This window comes from Dromiciops gliroides, chromosome 1 (genome assembly GCF_019393635.1).
Source record: "Dromiciops gliroides isolate mDroGli1 chromosome 1, mDroGli1.pri, whole genome shotgun sequence".
In the NCBI taxonomy this organism is placed as follows: Eukaryota; Metazoa; Chordata; class Mammalia; order Microbiotheria; family Microbiotheriidae; genus Dromiciops; species Dromiciops gliroides.
In genome coordinates this window covers 702,254,979-702,275,896 of record NC_057861.1, presented here as the reverse complement: position 1 = coordinate 702,275,896, position 20,918 = coordinate 702,254,979, and the positions used below count along the sequence as shown (strand labels likewise).

At 45.5% G+C, this 20,918-nt stretch overlaps 1 protein-coding gene across 2 annotated transcripts in view; it reads left to right on the top strand.

Moving 5' to 3' along the window:
- The window catches only part of PLXNA1 (plexin A1), a 314,962-nt gene that overhangs the window by 281,227 nt on the left and 12,817 nt on the right, over positions 1–20,918 (top strand). For both annotated transcript variants that reach the window (XM_044004450.1, XM_044004458.1), the window contains exons 30-31: positions 7,703–7,915; positions 10,632–10,782. In XM_044004450.1, coding sequence (XP_043860385.1) covers positions 7,703–7,915; positions 10,632–10,782 — 364 coding nt within the window. The remainder of the gene's footprint in view (positions 1–7,702; positions 7,916–10,631; positions 10,783–20,918) is intronic.

The window sequence follows — 20,918 nt, the reverse complement described above, 5'->3', positions numbered from 1 at the left end:
AGTACTGAAGGAGGCATTTAGAACCCCATTCCCCAGTGATTATTAAAGAGTAGGGCATGGGTGTCCATAACGATGGGCTAGTTGGAGGACTCTTCCCCGTTGAAGATGCTGTAGTGTCTGTCCATGGTCCTGATCTTTTTATAGACCTGCGTCAGGTCCTGTCTCCTTTGCTGCCAGAGATTCCTCTTGCATGCTATGGGAGGGGACCCAGTCTGATCCCTAACCATTTCATAGGAGGTGGAGAGGATGTTTCTGGTCATGGCAGTCAAGCCCAGGAAACTTCCCATGATGTGATTTTGTCACTCACATGTTCCCAGTGTTGTATTCAGTGTCCTGAATTCCCCTCAATCTACATTCATTCATTCATTCACTGACATTTGTGAGCACCTGTTTGGTGTCCGTCTTTGTTGACAGTTTTAACTAATAGCTGGCATTTATACAGAGCTTTGAGGTTTGCCCAGTGCTGTACAAATATTCTCTCATTTGATCCTCAAAGCAACCCTGGGAGGTTGGTGCTATATTAATATCCCCATTTTACAGATGAGGAAACTGAGGCAGACAGCCCAGGCTTGCACAGCCAGAAAGTGTCAGAAGCAGGCAAGGAGCCCCGAGTCTTCCTGACTCTGGCTCCAGCCCTGTCCCCTACCAAGCTACCTCAGTATCCTGTGAGCTGTGTGAAATGACGCCATGGTTCCTGCCCTCTCTGTGTTATTTTTGTCTTTCTGCCTCTCTGCCTCTCACACCTCTGAGTGTCCCTTGATCTACATTCATTCATCTGCAGACATTTATAGGGTGCCCATTCTGTGCCCACTGGCACCTATGATTGCCCTGTGAGCTCTGGGGTAAGATTCTGGGGTAGTTCCAGAATTCTGTGTCACATTTTTCCATCTGGCCCTCCAAATACCTCTTGATCTGCTCATTCATTCATTCAGTCAGTCAGTCATCCATAGACATTTATTAAGCACCTAGTCCTTATTCATCCTTATGTTTATGAGAGCAGCAGCAGTGAACAAGCCATGATCGATGCCACCAGAATGTTTGTAGTCGTGTAAGAGATGACACAGGCAGACAAGTAACTGGGCCATAAGAGGGGATGATTGCAGTGAGGGTTCAGTTCAGTTGTACATGGGGGGACGCTTTTTAAGCAGAAACTGCAGCATAAGGAATGGTGGTTCTGGAAAATGGGGATGATAAGAGCACCCCGCAGATTTGTTGTGAGAATCAAATGAGATAATATTTGTAACGTGCTTAGCACAGTGCTGGCACATAGTAGGTGCTATCCACATGTTTATTCCCGCCCTCCATCCCTCACTTTCCTGTAAAATGAAGGGATTGGACTAGATGAGCTCAATATATAAAGTGGTTGGCAGGCTTGGAAAGCATTCACTGTGGAGATTGAAATGGCCTTTATCCCAGGCACTGTGCTAAGTGCTGGATACAAAGAAAGGTAAAAGTCCCTGCCTTTGAGGGTCTCACAGTCCAGTGGAGGTCAGCAAGAGGGTGGGCAAAGGTCGTCCCGCAATCCCTGAGGCCTTGCTCTGGCTCTCTGAATCTCCCTGCTCCCAATCCTCATAAGAAGTTACCCCACAGGCAGGGAAGGGAGAGGGTTAGGATTAGGGGAGGGGGTTTGGCCAAGATCAACCCCTTGGCTGAGCCCCAAAGGCAGACTCGTCGAAGGCCCTGGTGCAGTCAGTTCTACCTCTGCTGTTCTGTACCCCCTCCCATGTTTCACCCCGAGGAGTGAGATCTACATTTTTGAGGTTTAATGGGGAAAGTCTAACCGTGCATTCACTGCATGTGCGTCGGCTTTTCCAGCTCCTTCATGCTTCCGCTATTGCTTCTCTGACAGCCTCCTCCCTCCCCTCCCATCTCCTCCTCCTTGGTCAAGGACCTGTCCCCATGCCTCGCATTTATAACGAGACAGCCAAATAGGCCTCAGACAGCCTCGCAACCAGCATCAGGGAGCAGGGCAGGGAGGGGGCATCTCTAAATGGAGACACAAGTGTCCAGAACAGTCGCAACTGATTCATCACTCACCCTTATGTCCTGAAGTCAGGGGAGGTGGTGGGAAGGGATTGAGGGGAATCAAATGAGCCCCGTTCAGCAGGGCCCCAAGACACAGTCTCTCTGCATACTAATGCCACCTTCCCACTAATTCTCAACCAGCCTGCACAGTCCATTTCTGAAGGCAATTTCTCTCATTGATGGAGCGGTGAAGAGTGTGTGTGTGTGTGTGCGCGCGCACGTGTGCACACGTGTGTGTGTGTATACATGTATGTGACTGTCAGTATGCCTTGAACCTCTTTATTTTATCATGGTGTGTATATGGCTTTTAGGTTCACGGGTCTTGGTTAGGAGCCCCTTGGGTAAGATCCTAGATTTAGAACTGAAAGGGACCTTAAAGATCATCAGATTCAACCTTTTCATTTGATAGATGAGGGGAGCAGCTAGGTGGTGCAGTGAATAAAGCACTGGTCCTGGATTCAGGAGTACCTGAGTTCAAATACAGCCTCAGACACTTGACACTTACTAGCTGTGTGACCCTGGGCAAGTCACTTAACCCCCATGGCCCTGCAAAAAAAAAAAATTAAAAAAAATAACGCTAGCACTCATTTGATAGATGAGGAAACTGAGGCAAGTACAGGGAAGTGATTCGCTCAAGGTCATACAGGTAGTAGGTGGAAGAAGGTCTGGATTTGAACTCAGGCCCCATGAGATCCAACTCAGGGCTCCTCTTCCTCTATCACACTATGTGTTCATGTCCATGTTGCTTTGTTTGAATATAATTTTTTTATTTTTATTTTTTGTAAGGCAGTTGGGGTTAAGTGACTTGCCTAGGGTCATATAGCTAGTAATTGTTAAGTGTCTGAGGCTGGATTTAAACTCAGGTCCTCCTGAATCCAGGGCCGGTGCTCTATCCACTGCGCCACCTAGCTGCCCCTGTTTGAATATATTTTATTTTAATTTTTGCCTATAATTTCACTGGGATTGAGAAACTTCTTCCACCAATGCACATCTGCAGCTTTGTTAGGACTTAGGGTTACCTGGGTGTCCAGAAGTTAAGTGACTCACCCAGGATCACCTGGCCAGTGGGTGTCTCAGGTGGGCCTTGGGATCATAGGTCATCCACCAGTCCCCTCTTTTAATGAAGAAGAAACTTAAGCATGGGCATCTGCCCAGGGTCACACAGGTAGCAAGTGGCAGAGCCAGAGTCTGAATATTATAACACCTGACTCTTCCCCTGCCCTAAATTAGGCTCTAGCCACTGCACTATGCTGTCTCCTGAGCCCAGCTCATCTTGCCTCTGATGCTAACTCTTCATCCTCTAGCCCATGCTCCCTTTCAACATGTTTTGCCACCCCGGTTCAGTGAATTTCCATAATTCCTCTACCAAATAGATTCACGATTCCCTTTTTGCAAATGAGGAAACTGAAGCACTGGGAATATGGGAGACAAGAGTCTAGCTCCCTTCCAACAGATCTTGTCCAAAGTAAATGAAGCAAGGGGAAGCTAGGTGGTGCAGTGGATAGAGCATTGGCCCTGGATTCAGGAGGACCTGAGTTCAAATCTGGCCTCAGACACATGACACTTATTAGCTGTGTGACCGTGGGCAAGTCACTTAACCCTCATTGCCCTACAAAAAAGTAAATGAAGCAACTTCTTTGCAGAGACTAGGAGTGTAGAACCTTGCATAAATGGTCTAACATGATTTATAGTTTGGGTTTTTTTCAGAACTACTTTTTTATCTTTAATAAGTCTGTTGCAAGGGATAACTTCCTGTGTTGGGGAGTGGGGAAAGGAAAGTTATGTAAAAGCAATAATTATCAATTTATCTGTGTGACCCTGGGCAAGTCACTTAACCCCCATTGCCCCGCAAAAACAAAAAACAAAAAACAAAAAAAAATAATAATTATCAATTTATAAGAACTTCAAAAAAATATGAAATCCTTTCCCTCTCCATTCTTCCTTCTCCCTTAGTGTCAGTTTCTCCTTCATCCTTTCTAAGAGTTATTTCTAGACTGAGAATAGGAACTAACATGGTTTTGGGAATGGGTCTGAGGGCCCAGGATGGGGGGTCACTAAATAAGAACAGGAGGCAAGAAGCAAAGGAAGTATGGATGGCCCATTTGACAACAGGGTCTTAGACTTGGGGAATGGTTAGGGCACCTGGTGTGGGGCCCCTAGAGCCTACATTGACCATAATCAAAATGGCAGACCTTCAAGGGACCTTAGAGAGATCATGTGGTCATTTCAGATGAGGCCCAGAGAAGGAAGATGAGCTGCCCAAGGTCATACTGGGATCAAACCTAGGGCTCTGATTCTCCCACCACACCAATGATGCTGACTCCTCGGTCAAGCATTATTAACTTCAGTTTACACATAAGGAAGCTGAGGCTCAGGTCACACAGGAATCGAACCTGGGCCTCTTTAAAAAGCAGAACTATTGGGCAGCTAGGTAGTGCAGTGGATAAAGAACTGGCTCTGGATTCAGGAGGACCTGAGTTCAAATCCGACCTCAGACTCTTGACATTAGCTGTGTGACCCTAGGCAAGTCACTTAACCCTCATCGCCCTCCAAAAAAAAAAGCAGAACCACTCCTGATTGGCATTGATGTGGCACCTGAAGCTTTACAAATCACATTACAGACTTTATCATGCCATTTACTCTTCATCACAGGCCTGTGAGGGGGGCAGCTAGGTGGTGCAGTGGATAAAGCAATGGCCCTGAATTCAGGAGTAACTAAGTTCAAATCTGGCCTCAGACACTTGACACTTACTAGCTGTGTGACCCTTGGCAAGTCATTTAACCCCCATTGCCCCACAAAAACAAAAACAAACAAACAAACATCACAGGCCTGTGAGATATGTAGGTAGCATCTTATTCATGTGAGGGAACTGAGGATTGGAGGGGCCAATGGACAGCTTTGTTGTGACATGGCCACCAAGTGTCAGGTGGGATTTGAATCCAAGTCTAATGCTCTTTCCACTATAATACCATGTGGACGTCATTTCATGGACTAGTGTTCTCCCTGTTTCTCTGTCTCTCCCCTTCTTTCTGGCTCTATTACTTTTCCTTCCTTCCTTCCTTTTCTTTTTTTCCCTACTGTCTCTTTTTTTGTCTCTGTGTATCTTTCTCTGTGTGACTCTCTGTCTCTGTCTCTTCTTTCTCCCCCACCCCTCCCTCCCATTTCCTCTCTCACTCCTCTTTCTCTTTCTCCCTGCCTCCTCTAGTTAATCCACAGTTTCTCCCCAAGGACCAAGGAGTCAGCCAAGAGGCCCTGTGGGATTTTGGAGAGATACGGGCAGTCCTTGGCTCATAGTAATTTCATTTACAGCGATTCACACTCACACCTCTCTACCCATGTTATTAAGAACACCCTTGTTATTACTTCACACACTTTAGACAGTCAGGGTACCAACAGCATCACTTAGTCAGTTGGCTTCCTCATATGCGATGGCTAAAAATACCCAGTTCTTCAGGCTTCAGGACTAAGGAGGCCTCCCCTTCCCTTCCTAGCCTCTCTCCCAGGGGTCTCCTTGGCCCCTTGGTCTCAAGCACAAAGCCTCTCCTGGGATCTCTTAAACATAGTCCTAGGTGATCAGTCAGTCTTTCATTGCAGGGCTTAGTCACTTTTTTTTTTTTTAGTGAGGCAGTTGGGGTTAAGTGACTTGCCCAGGGTCACATAGCTAGTAAGTGTTAAGGTCTGAGGCCGGATTTGAACTCAGGTACTCCTGACTCCAGGGCCAGTGCTCCATCCACTGCACCACCTAGCTGCCCCAGGGCTTAGTCACATTAATTTATGGATTGGTACCTTGCACTTGTGTAATAGGTCGCCAGATTTAGAGCTTAGAGGTTAGGTAGTCCACCTCCATTTTGCAGATCGGGAAACTGAGGTCCAGAGAGGTTGTCCAAAATTACATGGGTAGATAGTAGTTGGAATTTGAACTGAGGCCCTCAGAAGTTCTGTTTCCAATATTGTTCACTATCTTGTAGTTGATTAACAAGGAGGTTTGTTCATTTCCTTCCTTCCTTCCTTCCTTCCTTCCTTCCTTCCTTCCTTCCTTCCTTCCTTCCTTCCTTCCTTCCTTCCTTCCTTCCTTCCTTCCTTCCTTCCTTCCTTCCTTCCTTCCTTCCTTCCTTCCTTCCTTCCTTCCTTCTTTCTTTCTTTCTTTCTTTCTTTCTTTTATAATAGATCCTGGGCCCCAGCAACAAGAAGAGACTTGATTTTGCAGTGTAGAAGAATGAGCATTGAATGAGCAGGCATGAATAATGATAAAAATTCACATTTCTAAAAAGCTTGAGGGTTTACAAAGTGCTTTTCTTGAAACAACCTTGTAGGTTAAGTAGTTTGAGCATTTAAACTACAGATGAAGAAACTGAGGCTCGGGGGCAGCTAGATGGCGCAGTGGTAAAGCACTGGCCCTGGATTCAGGAGTACCTGAGTTCAAATCTGGCCTCAGACACTTGACACTTACTAGCTGTGTGACCCTGGGCAAGTCACTTAACCCTCATTGCCCTGCAAAAAGAAAAAAGAAACTGAGGCTCTTCACAGCTAACTATCAGGCTTGCCCATAGGTCAAACAGCTAATAAGCGTCTGAGGCAAATGACAAAACCTGTGTCTCCTAACTCCAGGTCCAGTGCACCTCCAAAGATACTACTGCTTTCAGGATGAGTCCTTGGGTGACCTTGAACTAGTCCCTTCCCCTCTCTGGTCCTCAGCTTCCTTACCTATAAAATGAGAGGCTACATGCTTTCTATGATCCCTCCCATGAACCTGTAGTATGGATTTACAGGTGCTATAAGCCAAGAAACCTGATAGACCTCCTACCCAGAGTCAGAAGCCATCTCTCAGAGTGTGGGTGGACCTGAACCTGCAGGTAGCGAGAGTTCCAGGAGAGCTGACTGGAGTTGGAGAGGGACAGGGAACCGGGCACCTTCTGACAGGTGGATTCACAGGACTCTCACCTGGCCAGAAAGAGTCTTCTTTTTGCTGCCTTTAGAAAGTGACACAATGAGGCTATAAGAGCAAATCAAATGCTTTTTAACAAAATGGTCCAGGAAAATGAAATATCACTCTGTCCTTGTCCAAAATTGTGTCTAATTCTGCATTTTAAGTACCTCATGCGAGTGGCGTGGTTCATCTTCAGTCCTCTGGACTTAACGGTTTGTCATAGATCAGAGTTTTAGTCTTTCAAAGTTTGAGCATTCTGTTCTTGTGTCCCCTTCAGGACTCTCACCATTCTGTCCTATTGCCCCTTTTAGCCATAACATCTTGTGTCCCAACGTCCTTTCATCTCTGTCATCAATCTGTCCTGTTGTCACCCAGCTCTGACGTTCTGTCTTGAAGTCTCTAACATCCTATGTTCTAATGTCTCTGTTGTTCTGTAATGCTAATGTCCCATCGTCCATTTTGGCTCTATCACCATTCTGTCCTGTTGTCCCTTTTAGCTCTAAACATTCTGTGTCCTGTCGTCCCTTCCATCTCCAACATTCCATCCTAACAGGCTGTCTCTTTCAGCCCTACCAATCTGTATTACGGTTGTCCATTCCGCCGCTGATGTTCTAGGTATTCGTTTCATTTTAGCGCCTGGGTCCAGTGGAGAAGCCACGCTTGTGGCCTCCTTTCTTGGGCCACCCCACTGACGTGTCTCCCTTTTTTCTTCCCCTGTTCCTGCTGCTGTGGTGCTCGGCCCTCCTCAGCCTACCTCTGCGCTTTTGGGTGAATGTGATCAAGAACCCACAGTTCGTGTTCGACATTCACAAGAACAGCATCACGGATGCCTGCCTGTCTGTGGTGGCCCAGACATTTATGGACTCCTGTTCCACCTCTGAGCACAAGCTGGGCAAGGACTCGCCCTCCAACAAGCTGCTGTATGCCAAGGACATCCCCAACTACAAGAGCTGGGTGGAGAGGTGAGCCTCGCTTGCTCTTGTCTGGGAGGGATCCTGGGGTTCAGTGAGCTTGCCACCTCAGGGAGGTAACGGAGCCCCCTTGGGCGGACCTGCTCAGCCCCCAATCTCCCATTCTTGGTGGCATGTTAGTGGAGGGTGGATGGATGCATAGGTTGGAGGGGTTTCAGGGCCCCAGGGAACTGTGTGTGTGTTTGTACTGCGGTATGTGTAAACTTATGGGTGCCACCATGTTGTGAGTATGTATGTGAGTAGGCCTGGCCTCGTGTGTTTGTTTGTGTTACATCGTGTGTAGACAAATATTTTCCTTGGGGTTGTTTCCGTATCTGATGCCTGTGTGCTAGCGTGTGTGTGTGTGTGTGTGTGTGTGTGTGTGTGTGTGTGTGTGTGTGTGTGTATCTGGGGTGTTCCTATTAAGGGTGGGTTTACCTGAATGTGAGGGAAGAATGTTAGAGTGAAAAGTCTAAATATTTGGGTTTGGATGGCGTTTGGAATTCTTACTAACCGATGTGTTGATATACAAATCACCTCCTCTCCGAGCCTCAGTTTCCCTGTCTGTACAGGGGAGTTCTCACACTAGAAACCTACAGAGGCATTGTGAGTAAAGCTCTTGGGATGCCCTGGGGTGTGATGTGTGTACAAGCCGGGTGGGTGTTTCATTGTAGAGGTGTGCTGTGTGGATGTCTGGGCAGATGCTTCTGTGTGTTGGGGAGGGAAGGGGAATGGTGAAGGTCAAAGAAGCTGCAGATTTCACCGAGGCCTGCCTCGCCTACCACTCGGCCGGTCCCCCGGGCGCCCTGTGCCAGCCCCCATTTCCACTTTCACTCCAGGAGGCTGACTTAGGTTTCTCCTGCTTCTCTAGGGTAGTCCGGCTTAATCCAGAAGGTGAGTTAGGGAAGTTGGCGTCTGTGGTCAGGAATCTGCCCTAGGAGGAGGGCTAGAGGGCGGTGGCTCAGTGGATCAGACTGACCTGTGTCAAGGGTTATGCCTTGTCAAAATGTGTCAGCATAGAATATAACCTGGAACAATGAGGCATAGCCCCTTTAAGAGGCAGATTTGCCTTGACTCCCAGGTATGGATAAAAATGAGCCGTGTTCTTTTCCTTGGTCCTGGGTTCCTTTCAAAAACCTCTAAGTAGCTTAATCCATGACTTAAAGGTCTCAAGCACCTGCTCACTCCACCTCTGATCATTCTAAGACTGGGAGAGATTCCACCGTCCCTAATGCTGGCCCCAGAGCTCTGCCTGCGGCCTCATGGCCCCCTCCCATCAGCGGCTGCCTCTCTTTATCTCTGCCCTACGCCTTGCCTCCTCTTGAAACCAGATGTGCTTTCTAGCGGGTTTATTTATAAGGCAAAGGAGTAAATTCAGGGATAATAAGAATTCAGGTACATAAAAGAAATTGACCCAGTGTGATCTGGGTGGTTCACAGATTTACCAATCTCCACTAATACTGCTAAGTCACGGACTGTCTCATCTTCTAGAAGCTTGCCCCATGTAGAGCTGCCAGTCTCTTATGCCCTTTTTGGACTTCATGGGATCATTAAGTCTGTCTGTCTGTCTCTTCCCCCCCCCTCCCTCTTCTCCTTTCTCTTCCCTCCTCCCTCCCTCTTTTTCCATCTCCCTCTTCCCCCCTCTCTCTCGTTCACCTCTTCTCTCCCTCCTCTTTCGCTCTCCTCTCCTCCCTCCCCCTCCTCACATTTTCCAAGATCAGTTGTTAGCTTTGCTTAGTTGAGCCTTGGTTTTTACCATTCTTATGAGAAAGGAGGGAGGGAGGGAGCATGTCCATAGTTCCTACTGTGGGCCTGGCACTGTATTAAGCACTCACAACAACCCTGCAAGGTAAGTGCTATTATTATCCCCATTTTTACAGTTGAGGAAACTGAGGAAGATAGAGGCCAAGTGAATTGCTGGGTTACACAGCTAGGGTATATCTGAGGCTGGATTTGAACTCAGCGCTCTGTCCACTGCAGGACCACAGCTGCTTTAGCTGTCATTAGCGCTAACTAATAAAGGCCTCCCTCCCCCCTTGCCCCCAGTTAATGCCTGCTAACTGGCCTGTGCCACACCTAGCAGACGGATAGTTTTTCTACCTCCTCTATTAATCAGAGGCTCCTGATGAGAGGTAGCCTGGAGGAGCACATAGATCTGACCCAGAAGCCCCCTGAGCCCAAGGTGTACCTCTGACAGACACTGAGCTGGCCCCAGGTGGCTCTGATGTCTTTAACTTGTACCTGTCCCCTTGCCATTCTCTATCCTCATGAAATCACAGGCTCCCTCCCTAGCTGAATGTAAATCTCAGAGAGCTGGAAGGAGGGAAAGTAAGACCCAGAGAAGCCAGGCCCCTCCTAAGGCCATATGTGGCAGAGCCAGGATTGTGCCCCACAGCTTGTCAATGTCTTCCCATCCTGCTCCATATTCTCCATGCTTACAGGTAGCCACACTGGGGTGAGGATTGGGCTTGGGCTCAGCAGATCTAGGTTTAAACCTGGTTTGACCATTGGCCAGCCATGTAAAACCCCCTGGGCCCTGTTTTCGTAAGTGTGAAATGCCGTCATCAAGTCCGCCTTCCTCTCTATAGCCCGCGGTCCTCCCAGGAGCGGGGATTTTGAGCTCAAATCAGCCGTGGACTCAATCACTTTCTTGACCCTGCAGACTGCTCCCTCGGGCCCTCTGAACAATTCCCCTCCACCGTCAGACTAAACTCCTGCTTTCCCTCAGGTACTACTCAGACATCGCCAAGATGCCCGCAATCAGTGACCAGGACATGAGCGCCTACCTGGCGGAACAGTCGCGGCTGCACCTCAGCCAGTTCAACAGCATGAGTGCCCTGCATGAGATCTACTCCTACATCACCAAGTACAAGGATGAGGTACGGAGCCCCTGCCCCACACTACCCACGTGGGCCTTGTAGAGAGGGCTGATGGCACTGGATCTTACCCATTCTGCCTCCATATTCTTTCCCTTCCTTCCCACCTTCCCAGCTAGAAGCCTGGGCTGTGAGCCGTTGGGAGGACCTCCGTGTGGGCAGCCATTCCAGTTGGTTTTCAGTCATATCCAGCTCTTTGTGACCCCTTTTGGGGACACTGGAGCGGTTTGCCATTTCCTTCTCCAGCTCATTTTATAGATGAGGAAACTGAGGCAAACAGTGTTGAGTCACTTTCCCGGGTTCACACAGCTATTAAGTGTCTGAGGTTCGGGGTGGCTAGGTGGCACAGTGGATAAAGTACCAGCCCTGGATTCAGGAGTTCCTGAGTTCAAATCTGGCCTCAGACACTTGACACTTACTAGCTGTGTGACCTTGGGCAAGTCACTTAAGCCCCATTGCCCCGCAAAAAAACCCAAAAACCAAAACCCAAAAACAAAAACAAAAACAAAAAACCAAGTGTCTGAGGTTGGATTTGAACATGGGTCTTCCTGACTCTGGGCCTGGTGTTCTATTCACTGTGCCACCTAGCTGCCCATGAGCAGGTTGGCGGGGCCTGGGAAAGATCTCTTGCATAAGGCCCGGGTGATCTAAGTCTTGAAAGAAGCTAGGGTGGAGGTGAGGGGGCAGCTGAAGAAGCAGCATCTAAGAGAACCAGGCCTTCATCCCAGCTCCACTGCCTTCGATCACTCTGAGCCTCAGTCTCCTCCTCTGTATATCGAAGGACTCAAGGCTCTTGAACCTTCTTGTCCGAGATCCCCCAGCCCTGGCCTCCTCTAGATCCTGGTCACCCCCTGCGGTCAGGCCTAGAATTAGCTCGCACACCAGTTGGGATGCCCTCCAGGGAGCAGCACCCCATCTGCTGTCATTTGGACTAATTAGCACTGGAAGCCACTCTTCAAAATCACTCCTCGAAATCCCTTATTAAAGCCATAAAATAAACAGCCACGATAAAAGATATCTTGCCCACAAGACTGCAAGTCTTTATAATTGCCCGTAAACCATGACCGCGACGGTGCTCTTGGAGCTGCGTAGCAAGGAACATAGGCTTCCTCCCTCCAGACATCTGGGCCCAGGCTTGTCCTTGGGCTCTGTCTCTTCAGCCCCCCACCTGCCTTGGGCCCTAAAGAGGAAGCTTGTTCACCAAGGACAGCACCCTCAAGGGACTGTGTAGGACTTAGATTTGGGGGAGTGTTTTTTAAGAGACTTTTTTGATCACCTTTGCCTTTTTTTTTTTTAATTTTTAAAATTTTTTTAGTGAGGCAATTGGGGTTAAATGACTTGCCCAGGGTCACACAGCTAGTTAAGTATTAAGTGTCTGAGGCCGGATTTGAACTCAGGTACTCCTGACTCCAGGGCCGGTGCTCTATCCACTGCGCCATCTAGCTGCCCCACCTTTGCCTTTTTTTAAAAAAAAATCAATGTCATTTCCCAGCCTACTGACCAAACCCCCACACACACACACACAGTAACAGATTAAAAACAGCTAAACAAAACCAGCCGTGCCAGAGGGGATGCAATATTCTGCCTTTGTGACTCCCTCCTCCCCACCTCTGATGAGAGGAGGGAGGTGTGCTTCATCGTCTGTCCTCTGAAACTCATTTTGATCATTGCATTTAATTTCAGTTGCTTTTTAGCATTATTTTTATGAACGTGATTGCATTCAGTGGGTATATTATTCTCTTGTTTCTACTTTCTTTGCCCTGCAGTCAATTGAGACAGTTTTTTTTTTCAGGTTTGAATTTCTCGTATTTATCCTTTTATTATATAGCAATAACATTTGATTATATTCCTATACCACCATTTATTCAGCCATTCTTTAAATCAGTAGCACCCACTTTCTTTCTCATTTTTTCTACCATGAAGGATGCTGCTATGAGTATTTTGTTATATATTATTGGTCTCCCATCTTTGATCTCCTCTGAGTTCATGCCTAATAATGGAATTGCTAGGTCAAAGGGGATGTGTGGATGAATGCTCATGGGACTCCTTTCCAAATTGTTTTCTAGCCAATCACAGATTAAGCAACAAGGTATTTTTTTTTTGTTTTTTTTGTTTTTGTTTTTTTTAGTGAGGCAGTTGGGGTTAAGTGACTTGCCCAGGGTCACACAGATAGTAGGTGTTATGTGTCTGAGGCCGGATTTGAACTCAGGTACTCCTGACTCCAGAGCCGGTGCTCTATCCACTGTGCCACCTAGCTGCCCCGAGGTATTTTTTTTTAAGTGAGGCAATGGGGGTTAAGTGACTTGCCCAGGGTCACACAGCTAGTAAGTGTTAAGTGTCTGAGGCTGGATTTGAACTCAGGCCTTCCTGACTCCAGGGCCGGTGTTCTATCCACTGCGCCACCTAGCTGCCCCTAACAAGGTATTTTTTAAAAACATAATTTCATCTTTTTTTATTTTAAAAAAATCTAGTCTTTTTTTCCCAATTCCTCCCTTTCCCACTGAAAACCAAACCCTTGTAACCAATCTATACATATGGTCAAGTAAAAAATCCCTGTCTTCACTGCATCTAAAAACATAGGTCTCATTCTTGAGCCTGAGTCTATCACCTCTCTGACCAGAGGTAGGTAACATACTTCATTATGAGTCCTCTAGAATTAGGGTTGGTCATTGGGTAGATCAGAGTTCCTGTGTCTTTCAGAGTAGTTTCACTTTACATTATGGTTATTGCTGTATCAATTGTTTTCCCAGTTGTGATCTCTTCACTTATGAGTAGTCCTTGCTGGTTTCCTCTGGTTTCTTTGAAACCATCCCTGTTCTTATTTCCTATGGAGCAATAGTAATCCATTGCATTTGTGTACCATAACTCATTCAGGCCTTCCCCAGTTGATGGGGTGCTGGGGTCTCTAGTTCTTTTCCACTACCAAAAAAGGCTGCTATAAACATTTTTATCTGTATGGGTTCTTCTCTTTCTCTGATTTCTTTGAGCCTAGAAGGATATCCTTAAATAACAATGTATTTGTCTGCCTCTCTTCCCATTACCCTTTCAGCATCAACCATTTGCATCTTTTATCATCCTTGCCAATTTGATGGGTGTGAACTGAGACCGAAGGATGGTTTTAATTTGTGTTTCTCTTATTATTCATGCTTTGGAGCGTTTTTTTTTTTTTCATATGGTGGTTGTTCATTTGCAAGGACTGAGCTTCAGTGGGCATTTGACCAGCTCTGGGCTGAGTCTTACAGGGACCCACTGAAATGCCTCTGTCCTGGGGGGCCCATCCATATGGGCCTGGTACAGTGGTGATTCCTCTCTTCTATTTTTATGCTTTTTAAATGGGGCCTGAGTGTCCTCATGTGTGAAATGAAGAGTTCAGCGTAATAAAACCAGGCAGTGGATGTGAAATCAGGAGAGCTGGGCCTAACTTAGCCATGAGCTGGTCTGTGTGACTTTGGTCAAGTCACTGGAGCAGGGTGAGTCATGTCACCTTCAGTAGTGTGGAGGACGTGAAGGAGATCATTGGTTAGGTCCTTTCCAGCTCGGAGATTTTGAGTTGCTTGATTCATATATTCATTAGCTTCATTTGCCTTTTCTTCTTCCCTTGTTGGATTATGGATTTGCCAGATAGTGAGCCTCAGCTGACCTGACTGGGAAGGCTTCCTGTAGGAGGTGAGCAGTTATTGTAGAACTTGGGGATTTCAGGGCAGAAAGGAACCTCAGAGGTCATCCCATTCAACCCACCTCCGAGCAAGAAATTCCCTGACAAGGGTCAGCCAGCCTCTGCATAGAGAGCTTACTCTTTCCATCTAGAGAAGTTTTTAGACTCAAGTGGGAGACTGCATTTATTCCTCTTTAATTTTAGTGTAGCCAGGGGGCAGCTAGGTGGCGCAGTGGATAAAGCACCAGCCTTGGATTCAGGAGGACCTGAGTTCAAATTTGACCTCAGACACTTGACACTTACTAGCTGTGTGACCCTGGGCAAGTCACTTAACCCAATTGCCTCACCAAAAAATAAAAACAAACTTGTCATATTAGCACTGGGCTTCACATGTTGTTAGCTGTGTGATCCTGGGCAAGTCACTTAATCCTTATTTCCCTGCCCCCCCCCAAAAAAAAAATTCACTGTAGCCTAGTGGATAGTGAGCTCTGACTTGGGAAGACCCAGGTTCAAACCTTGCCTATGAGACGTGATGATTGGGTCATCCTTAGCAAGTCACCTTAATTTCTCAGTGCCCCAAAGGAATTCTCCAAGAGCATAGGTAATGGAGTAGTAGAGGGAGGTGTCTTCAATGTGGGTTTGTTTTTTTTTTTACCCCTAGTGAAGTCACAGATCTAGAACTTCCTTCTCCCTACCTCCCTGGAGATCATCTTATTGGACCTATCCCGATATTATAGCCTTCCCAGTCTTTGTTGGATACTATGCCGCATGTTAATTATCCCTCAGAGCTTTGTACCATGTGCAAAGTTGAAATGCATGACATTCTATTCCTTTATCCAAGTCAGTGATAAAAATGTTAAACAGGGGCAGCTAGGTGGCGCAGTGGATAGAGCACTGGCCCTGCAGTCAGGAGTACCTGAGTTCAAATCCGGCCTCAGACACTTGACACTTACTAGCTGTGTGACCCTGGGCAAGTCACTTAACCCCAATTGCCTCACTAAAAAACAACAACAAAAAAAACCCAAACAGCCCATAGATCAGTGGGGCACTGTATTAGAGACCTATCATGTTAGCATCAGGTCCTTAATGATGGCTCTTTGGATAATGATGATGAAGAAGAAGAAGAAGAAGAGGAAGAACAACAACAACAACAGCATTTATATAGAACCTACTATGTTCCAGGCACAATGCTAAGTGATCACAAAACCCCTTGGGAGGTGGGCAACATTATAATCTCAACTTTACAGTTGAGGAAACTGAGGGAAATAGCAATTAAGTAGCTTATCCAGAGTAATGAAGCTAGGAAGTGTCTGAGGCTATATTCGATCTCTGCCTCTAAATGGATCTGGCCATTCAGAGAGTTTTGAATTTACTGTTATTTTTAGTCCACATCTCTCCATTCACTCACAAAAATAGCATAAGAAATTTTGTCAGGCCCCCTATTAAAACCTAGGTAAGCTGCAGTTCCTGCCTTCTTCTAAAACTACCAGGATAGTCATCCTGTCCAGGAATAGTGAAATGAAGTGAATTTGGCAGTGATTTCTTCTTAACGAAGCTGTGCTGGTGCTCTGGGATTGCTGCTTTTTTTCAGATACATTCTAGAATTTGCCAGGAATTAAAATCAAGCGCACTGCACTATGGTGTGTAGACTCTATTCTCTTCCCCTCTAACCCCTGCCTTTTTTTTTTTTTAAGTAGGCTATTGACTCCTCTGTCCCAAGGCACTGATCACTGGCAGGGATCTTTCAGTTCTTTCGTTACTCTTGATTGTCATCCATTTGGGCCCAGTGGGGTCTTCTCTTTCTCCATCCCCCTTATCTCAGGTTTCAGTTCTCTTTTATAGTCATTTCTCTTCTCTTCTTCCTGGTTCTCCTTGACTCAAAAAAACAGAAACAATATAAGGGTTGCATTGTTCTACCTTTTTTCCATCTGCCATTAGGATAAAAATAGTTGCTCTAATTTATACGGCACTTTAGGGTTTACAAAGTGCTTAACATACATTATCTCAGGACTTAAAGGGGAGGAATGACAAACTCTCGGCCAGGGATGGAGCGTACTGACAAAGGCAGGTAAGAATGTGTTTGTCAGTACCTCATAGTCAAAAGGGCATTGAAAGAAAAGGGGTGGGAGAACAAGCACCGAGCTGATACCGTGGAGAAGTTACACTCAAGGGTGAGGAGTAGTAATTGGGGTACCCACAAGTTGACAGAATACAGAATCTAAGAAAGGAGCCAGTAATAAAGCCCATGGTCTTTCAGGTGTCTGAAAGTTTAAGCAGCAAACAAGAGGAACTCAGAGTCCCAATTGAAGGGTTTGAATTTGACCTCATAGGTACTTCTCTCTAAAATTTGATGGAATAAAACCCATGACTACAATATGGCCTTCACTAGGTAGAGCAATGGTGTCAGACTTAAATAGAAAGAGGAGGCGGGCACTAAACTATTCATAAGGTTTCCTACAGGCCACATATTGACTTAGAAAATCTCATTTTAACATTATCTGTGTTTTACTGTATTTTTATTTATTTTGTTAAGTATTTCCAAATTGTTGTTTAATCTGGTTTGGGCAGTAAACAAGGGTGTTTCGGGTTATACTGGGACCATGTCTGACATCTCTGATGTAGAAAATCTTTAAACCAGCTTTTTAAAAAAGCCAACAAGATCTCATCAAGGACAGGTCATGCCAAACTAACCTTATTTCTTTTTGTGACAGGGTTTCCAACGTGATAGACCAGGGGAATGTTTTGGGTATAGTTTACATGGATTTTAGTAACACATTTAATAAAGTATTGGATAAAATATATTGGAAGTAGACAGATTTTTTGAACCCAAGTGTAGAACTTAATATTTATTTCTCTTAGATTTCCTAATAAACATTTCACTTGATAAAGTACCTCCTATTATTATTTTTTTTTAATGTATGAGGTATTTTATTTTTTCCGCCACATGTAAAGACAGTTCTATTATTCTTATAGAAAAGATGAAGATATGTGGACTAGACGACAATATAATTAAATGGATTTGGAACCAGTTAAATGAGTAGACTCAAAGAGTAGTGTTTAATGGATCAATATCAGCTTGGTAGGATGTTGCCAATGCTATTGACTTAAAAATTATTTTTTTATTCTGTCTTTCTTTGTTTTCCTTCCTTCCTTCCTCTCTCCCTCTCTCTCTCCTTCCCTTCTTCCTTCCTTCCTTTTTCTTTTTCTCCCCCCACCCTCTTTCTTCCTCCCTCCCTCCCTCCCTCCCTCCCTTCCTTCCTTCCTTCCTTCCTTCCTTCCATGACTTAGGTAAAGGCCTGGGCTACATATTTTTCAGATTCACAGATGACACTAAACAGGAAAGGGATACGCTAACATACTGGATGACAGAATTAAGATCCAAAAAGTTCTTTTTTTTTTTTTTTTAGTTTTATTGATTTATTTTATTTTTTTCTAAGAAAAGTTAAGTTTTATTGACTTATTTTATTTTTCTATAACCTTCGCTTCTGAATGTATCTCTTTTTCCCCTACCACCCAACTGGCCATCTCTTGCAGAGATAAGTAAAAAATAGAGGACCAAAAATCAGTTTCATAAGACTAGCCAAGACAATTGCCTGTTTTTGTCATTATATAGAGCATTAGCCCGACATTTCTGCAAAGGAAAAGGGGGTGGCATTCTCTTACCTCTTTTCTGGGGCCAAGTGTGGTGGCCATTATCATAATTACCCAATTCAGTTGGTTGTTTTCCATTTATATTGTTACAGCCATGAGGCGTAGTGTTTTCCTGATTCTACTTACTTCACTCTGCAACATTTCATCTATGTCTTCTCCTGTTTCTCTGAATTCTTCACATTCATCATTTGTTACAGCACAATAATATTGGGTTATGTTCAAGGACCATAATTTGTTGAGCCATTCACTCATCCCCTTTGTTTCCAGTTCTTTGCTCATAAAAAACGCAGCTATGAGTATATTGGTGCATATTGGTATATATGTCTGGCTTTGCTGTCCTTGGGGTATATATGTAATGGTGGGAGTCTCTGGGTCTAAGGATCCATAAAGATCTGGTCAGGCTAGAGCATGGGACTGAATCTAATAAGCTAATTTATCTTATACATCTGTTTTAAAAAATCACTTTCCCAAGTACAAGAAGGTGATAGTTTCTCCATACTCCACCCTGGTCAGGCCACAACTGCAGTCTTGTTTTCAGTTCAGTTAAAGACAGTTTTAGAAGGGTATTTATAAGCTGGCAAGCATCTGGGGGGGAGTAAACCGGATGGGAAAGGGCCTTGAGTCCAAGACGTTTGAGGATCATTTGAAGGAGCTTGGAGTGGTTAGCCTGAAGACGAGGAAGCTTGGGGGGAGAGGGGGGTAGACTGGCATTTTCCAGTATGAAGACTGTACTCCAAGCCTCGTCTAGAATCCCTAATGCCTGAATCTTAAACTATGGTCTAGAAATGGACCAGTGCTGTGTGAGCCAAACAGAACAAGAGGCAGCAGGAATACCACGTTCTTCATCCTGGACACCTTGATTCTATTCACACAAGCTCAGTTGCTATTGGATTTAAAGGACCTGTCATATTGTTGACACCCAGACTCCTATGTCTTATGCACCACACAAATGAGTCTTTTTTTACATGTAGCTGCACCTTTTCCATCTTGTAAGTAGGCAGTTGATTTTTTGAACCCGAGTGTAGAACTTTATATTTATTCCTCTTATATTTAATTGTATCAAGCTCAGCTTGCTGTGATGCTATTGAGTTTCATTCCTGTTCCACCATGCTACCTATCCTTGCCAGCCTTGTCTCTTGGCCATATCTAATAAGCACATCTCCATCAAAGTCATCGATAAGAATGTTCACCAAAACAGGGTTAAGCATAAAGGGCCGAGTCATTTTAGGAGTGCTTTACCTGGGTGAAAGGAGATGTTTTGGTAGTTTAGAAGCCGGAGAAGGGGGAGATTGAAAGAGGAATTATCCTTGCCCTGATTATGAAAGCGTGATAATTAGGCAAAAGAGTTATCAGCTTGGAGAGGAAATAAGTGTCCATGAATAATTGCAATACAAGTCAGTATCATAAGAAGAGATGCTAAGTATTCATAGTTGAGAGATTCCTTTCCATTTGTTTGCCCCACGTTGGTAAGGCAGAAGGTCAGGGAAAATTTGCTGGTGGACTGGCATTTGATCTAGGCTTTGAGGAGTAGATAGCGAAAAGAAGGAGGTACTGACTCCATGTGGAGTAACAGCTTGAGTAGAAGTAGAAAAACATGAGTTATGTTGGGGGAGCAGTGAATTTAACTATAGTGTAAGATATACTGGTCCCAGAGTAATGAAGGCTGAGGCTGGGAAAAGAGTCACAGCTAAAGCGTGGAGGGCCTTGAAGGCCAGGCTGGGGTGTTTCTGGCCACCTGTTCACTTTATCACCTCTCCTTTGATGGGAGGCTCCCCTCCCCCTTCCCCACCACCACCTCGTTAGCCCCTTGTGGATAATAATATTCAGTTCTTCCCTTGCCACAGATGTCTTGGGGAAGGGGGAGGGGAAATTCAGATGATGATAATTCACATTTATATAGTGCTTTAGCATTCCCAAAATGCCTTTCTCACCACCAGCCAGACGCTGTATAAGAAAGACTTTAGCAGGAGTTGAGCTGATCGCTCGGTCACCTCCTGAGTGGCCCCTTCAAAATGAAAGCTTTAAGCTCTAGGAGGGGGGGAAAGGTGGTTGATAAATGCAACTGTTTTGTCTTGTTGGGGGTTCTTAATCCTTAATCCTTCTGCAGAGACAGAGTTGGATACCCTCTCAAAGGGTCACATTCTGAGAAGAAGCCAGGCTTTTTAGAAGCCTAGAACAATGGACTGCTAAGAGCTGAGCTGCCACACAGCAGTGTGTGGCTGAGCTGGGCTTTGGGGCCCAGTGATGGGAGGGGCAGAGGAAGGGGGAGAGAGAGAAGGGGGAGAAAGAACGAGAAAGAGAGAAGAGAAAGAAAGGGGTAGAGAGAAGAGGAAGAAAGAAGGGAGAGAGGATAGAAAGAGAGAGAGGAAGAGAGGGAGAGAAAGAAAGAAAGAAAGAAAGAAAGAAAGAAAGAAAGAAAGAAAGAAAGAAAGAAAGAAAGAAAGAAAGAAAGAAAGGGGTAGAGAGAAGAGGAAGAAAAGGGAGAGAGGATAGAAAGAGAGAGGAAGGGAGGGAGAGAAAGAAAGAGGAGAGAGAGAGAAAGAGAGGAGAGAGAGAGAGAAAGAAAGGAGAGAGAGAGAAAACACACTCAGTGTGGAGTCTGAAGGCTTGTGTTTGAGTTGTAGTATCATGCCTTGCTACCTGTGTGACTGTGGATAAGGTGTTTAACCCTTCTGAGTCACTATTTCTTTATCCGTAAAATTAGGTAGTTGGACTAAGCATGGCTATTCTCCATGAAACCGACACTGACAGAGTAACAGAGAGCCTGAGTTGGAAGGAATATTCAAAGACCATATAATCCAAGCTGTCCCTAAAGACCCATGGGCCTTTGCCA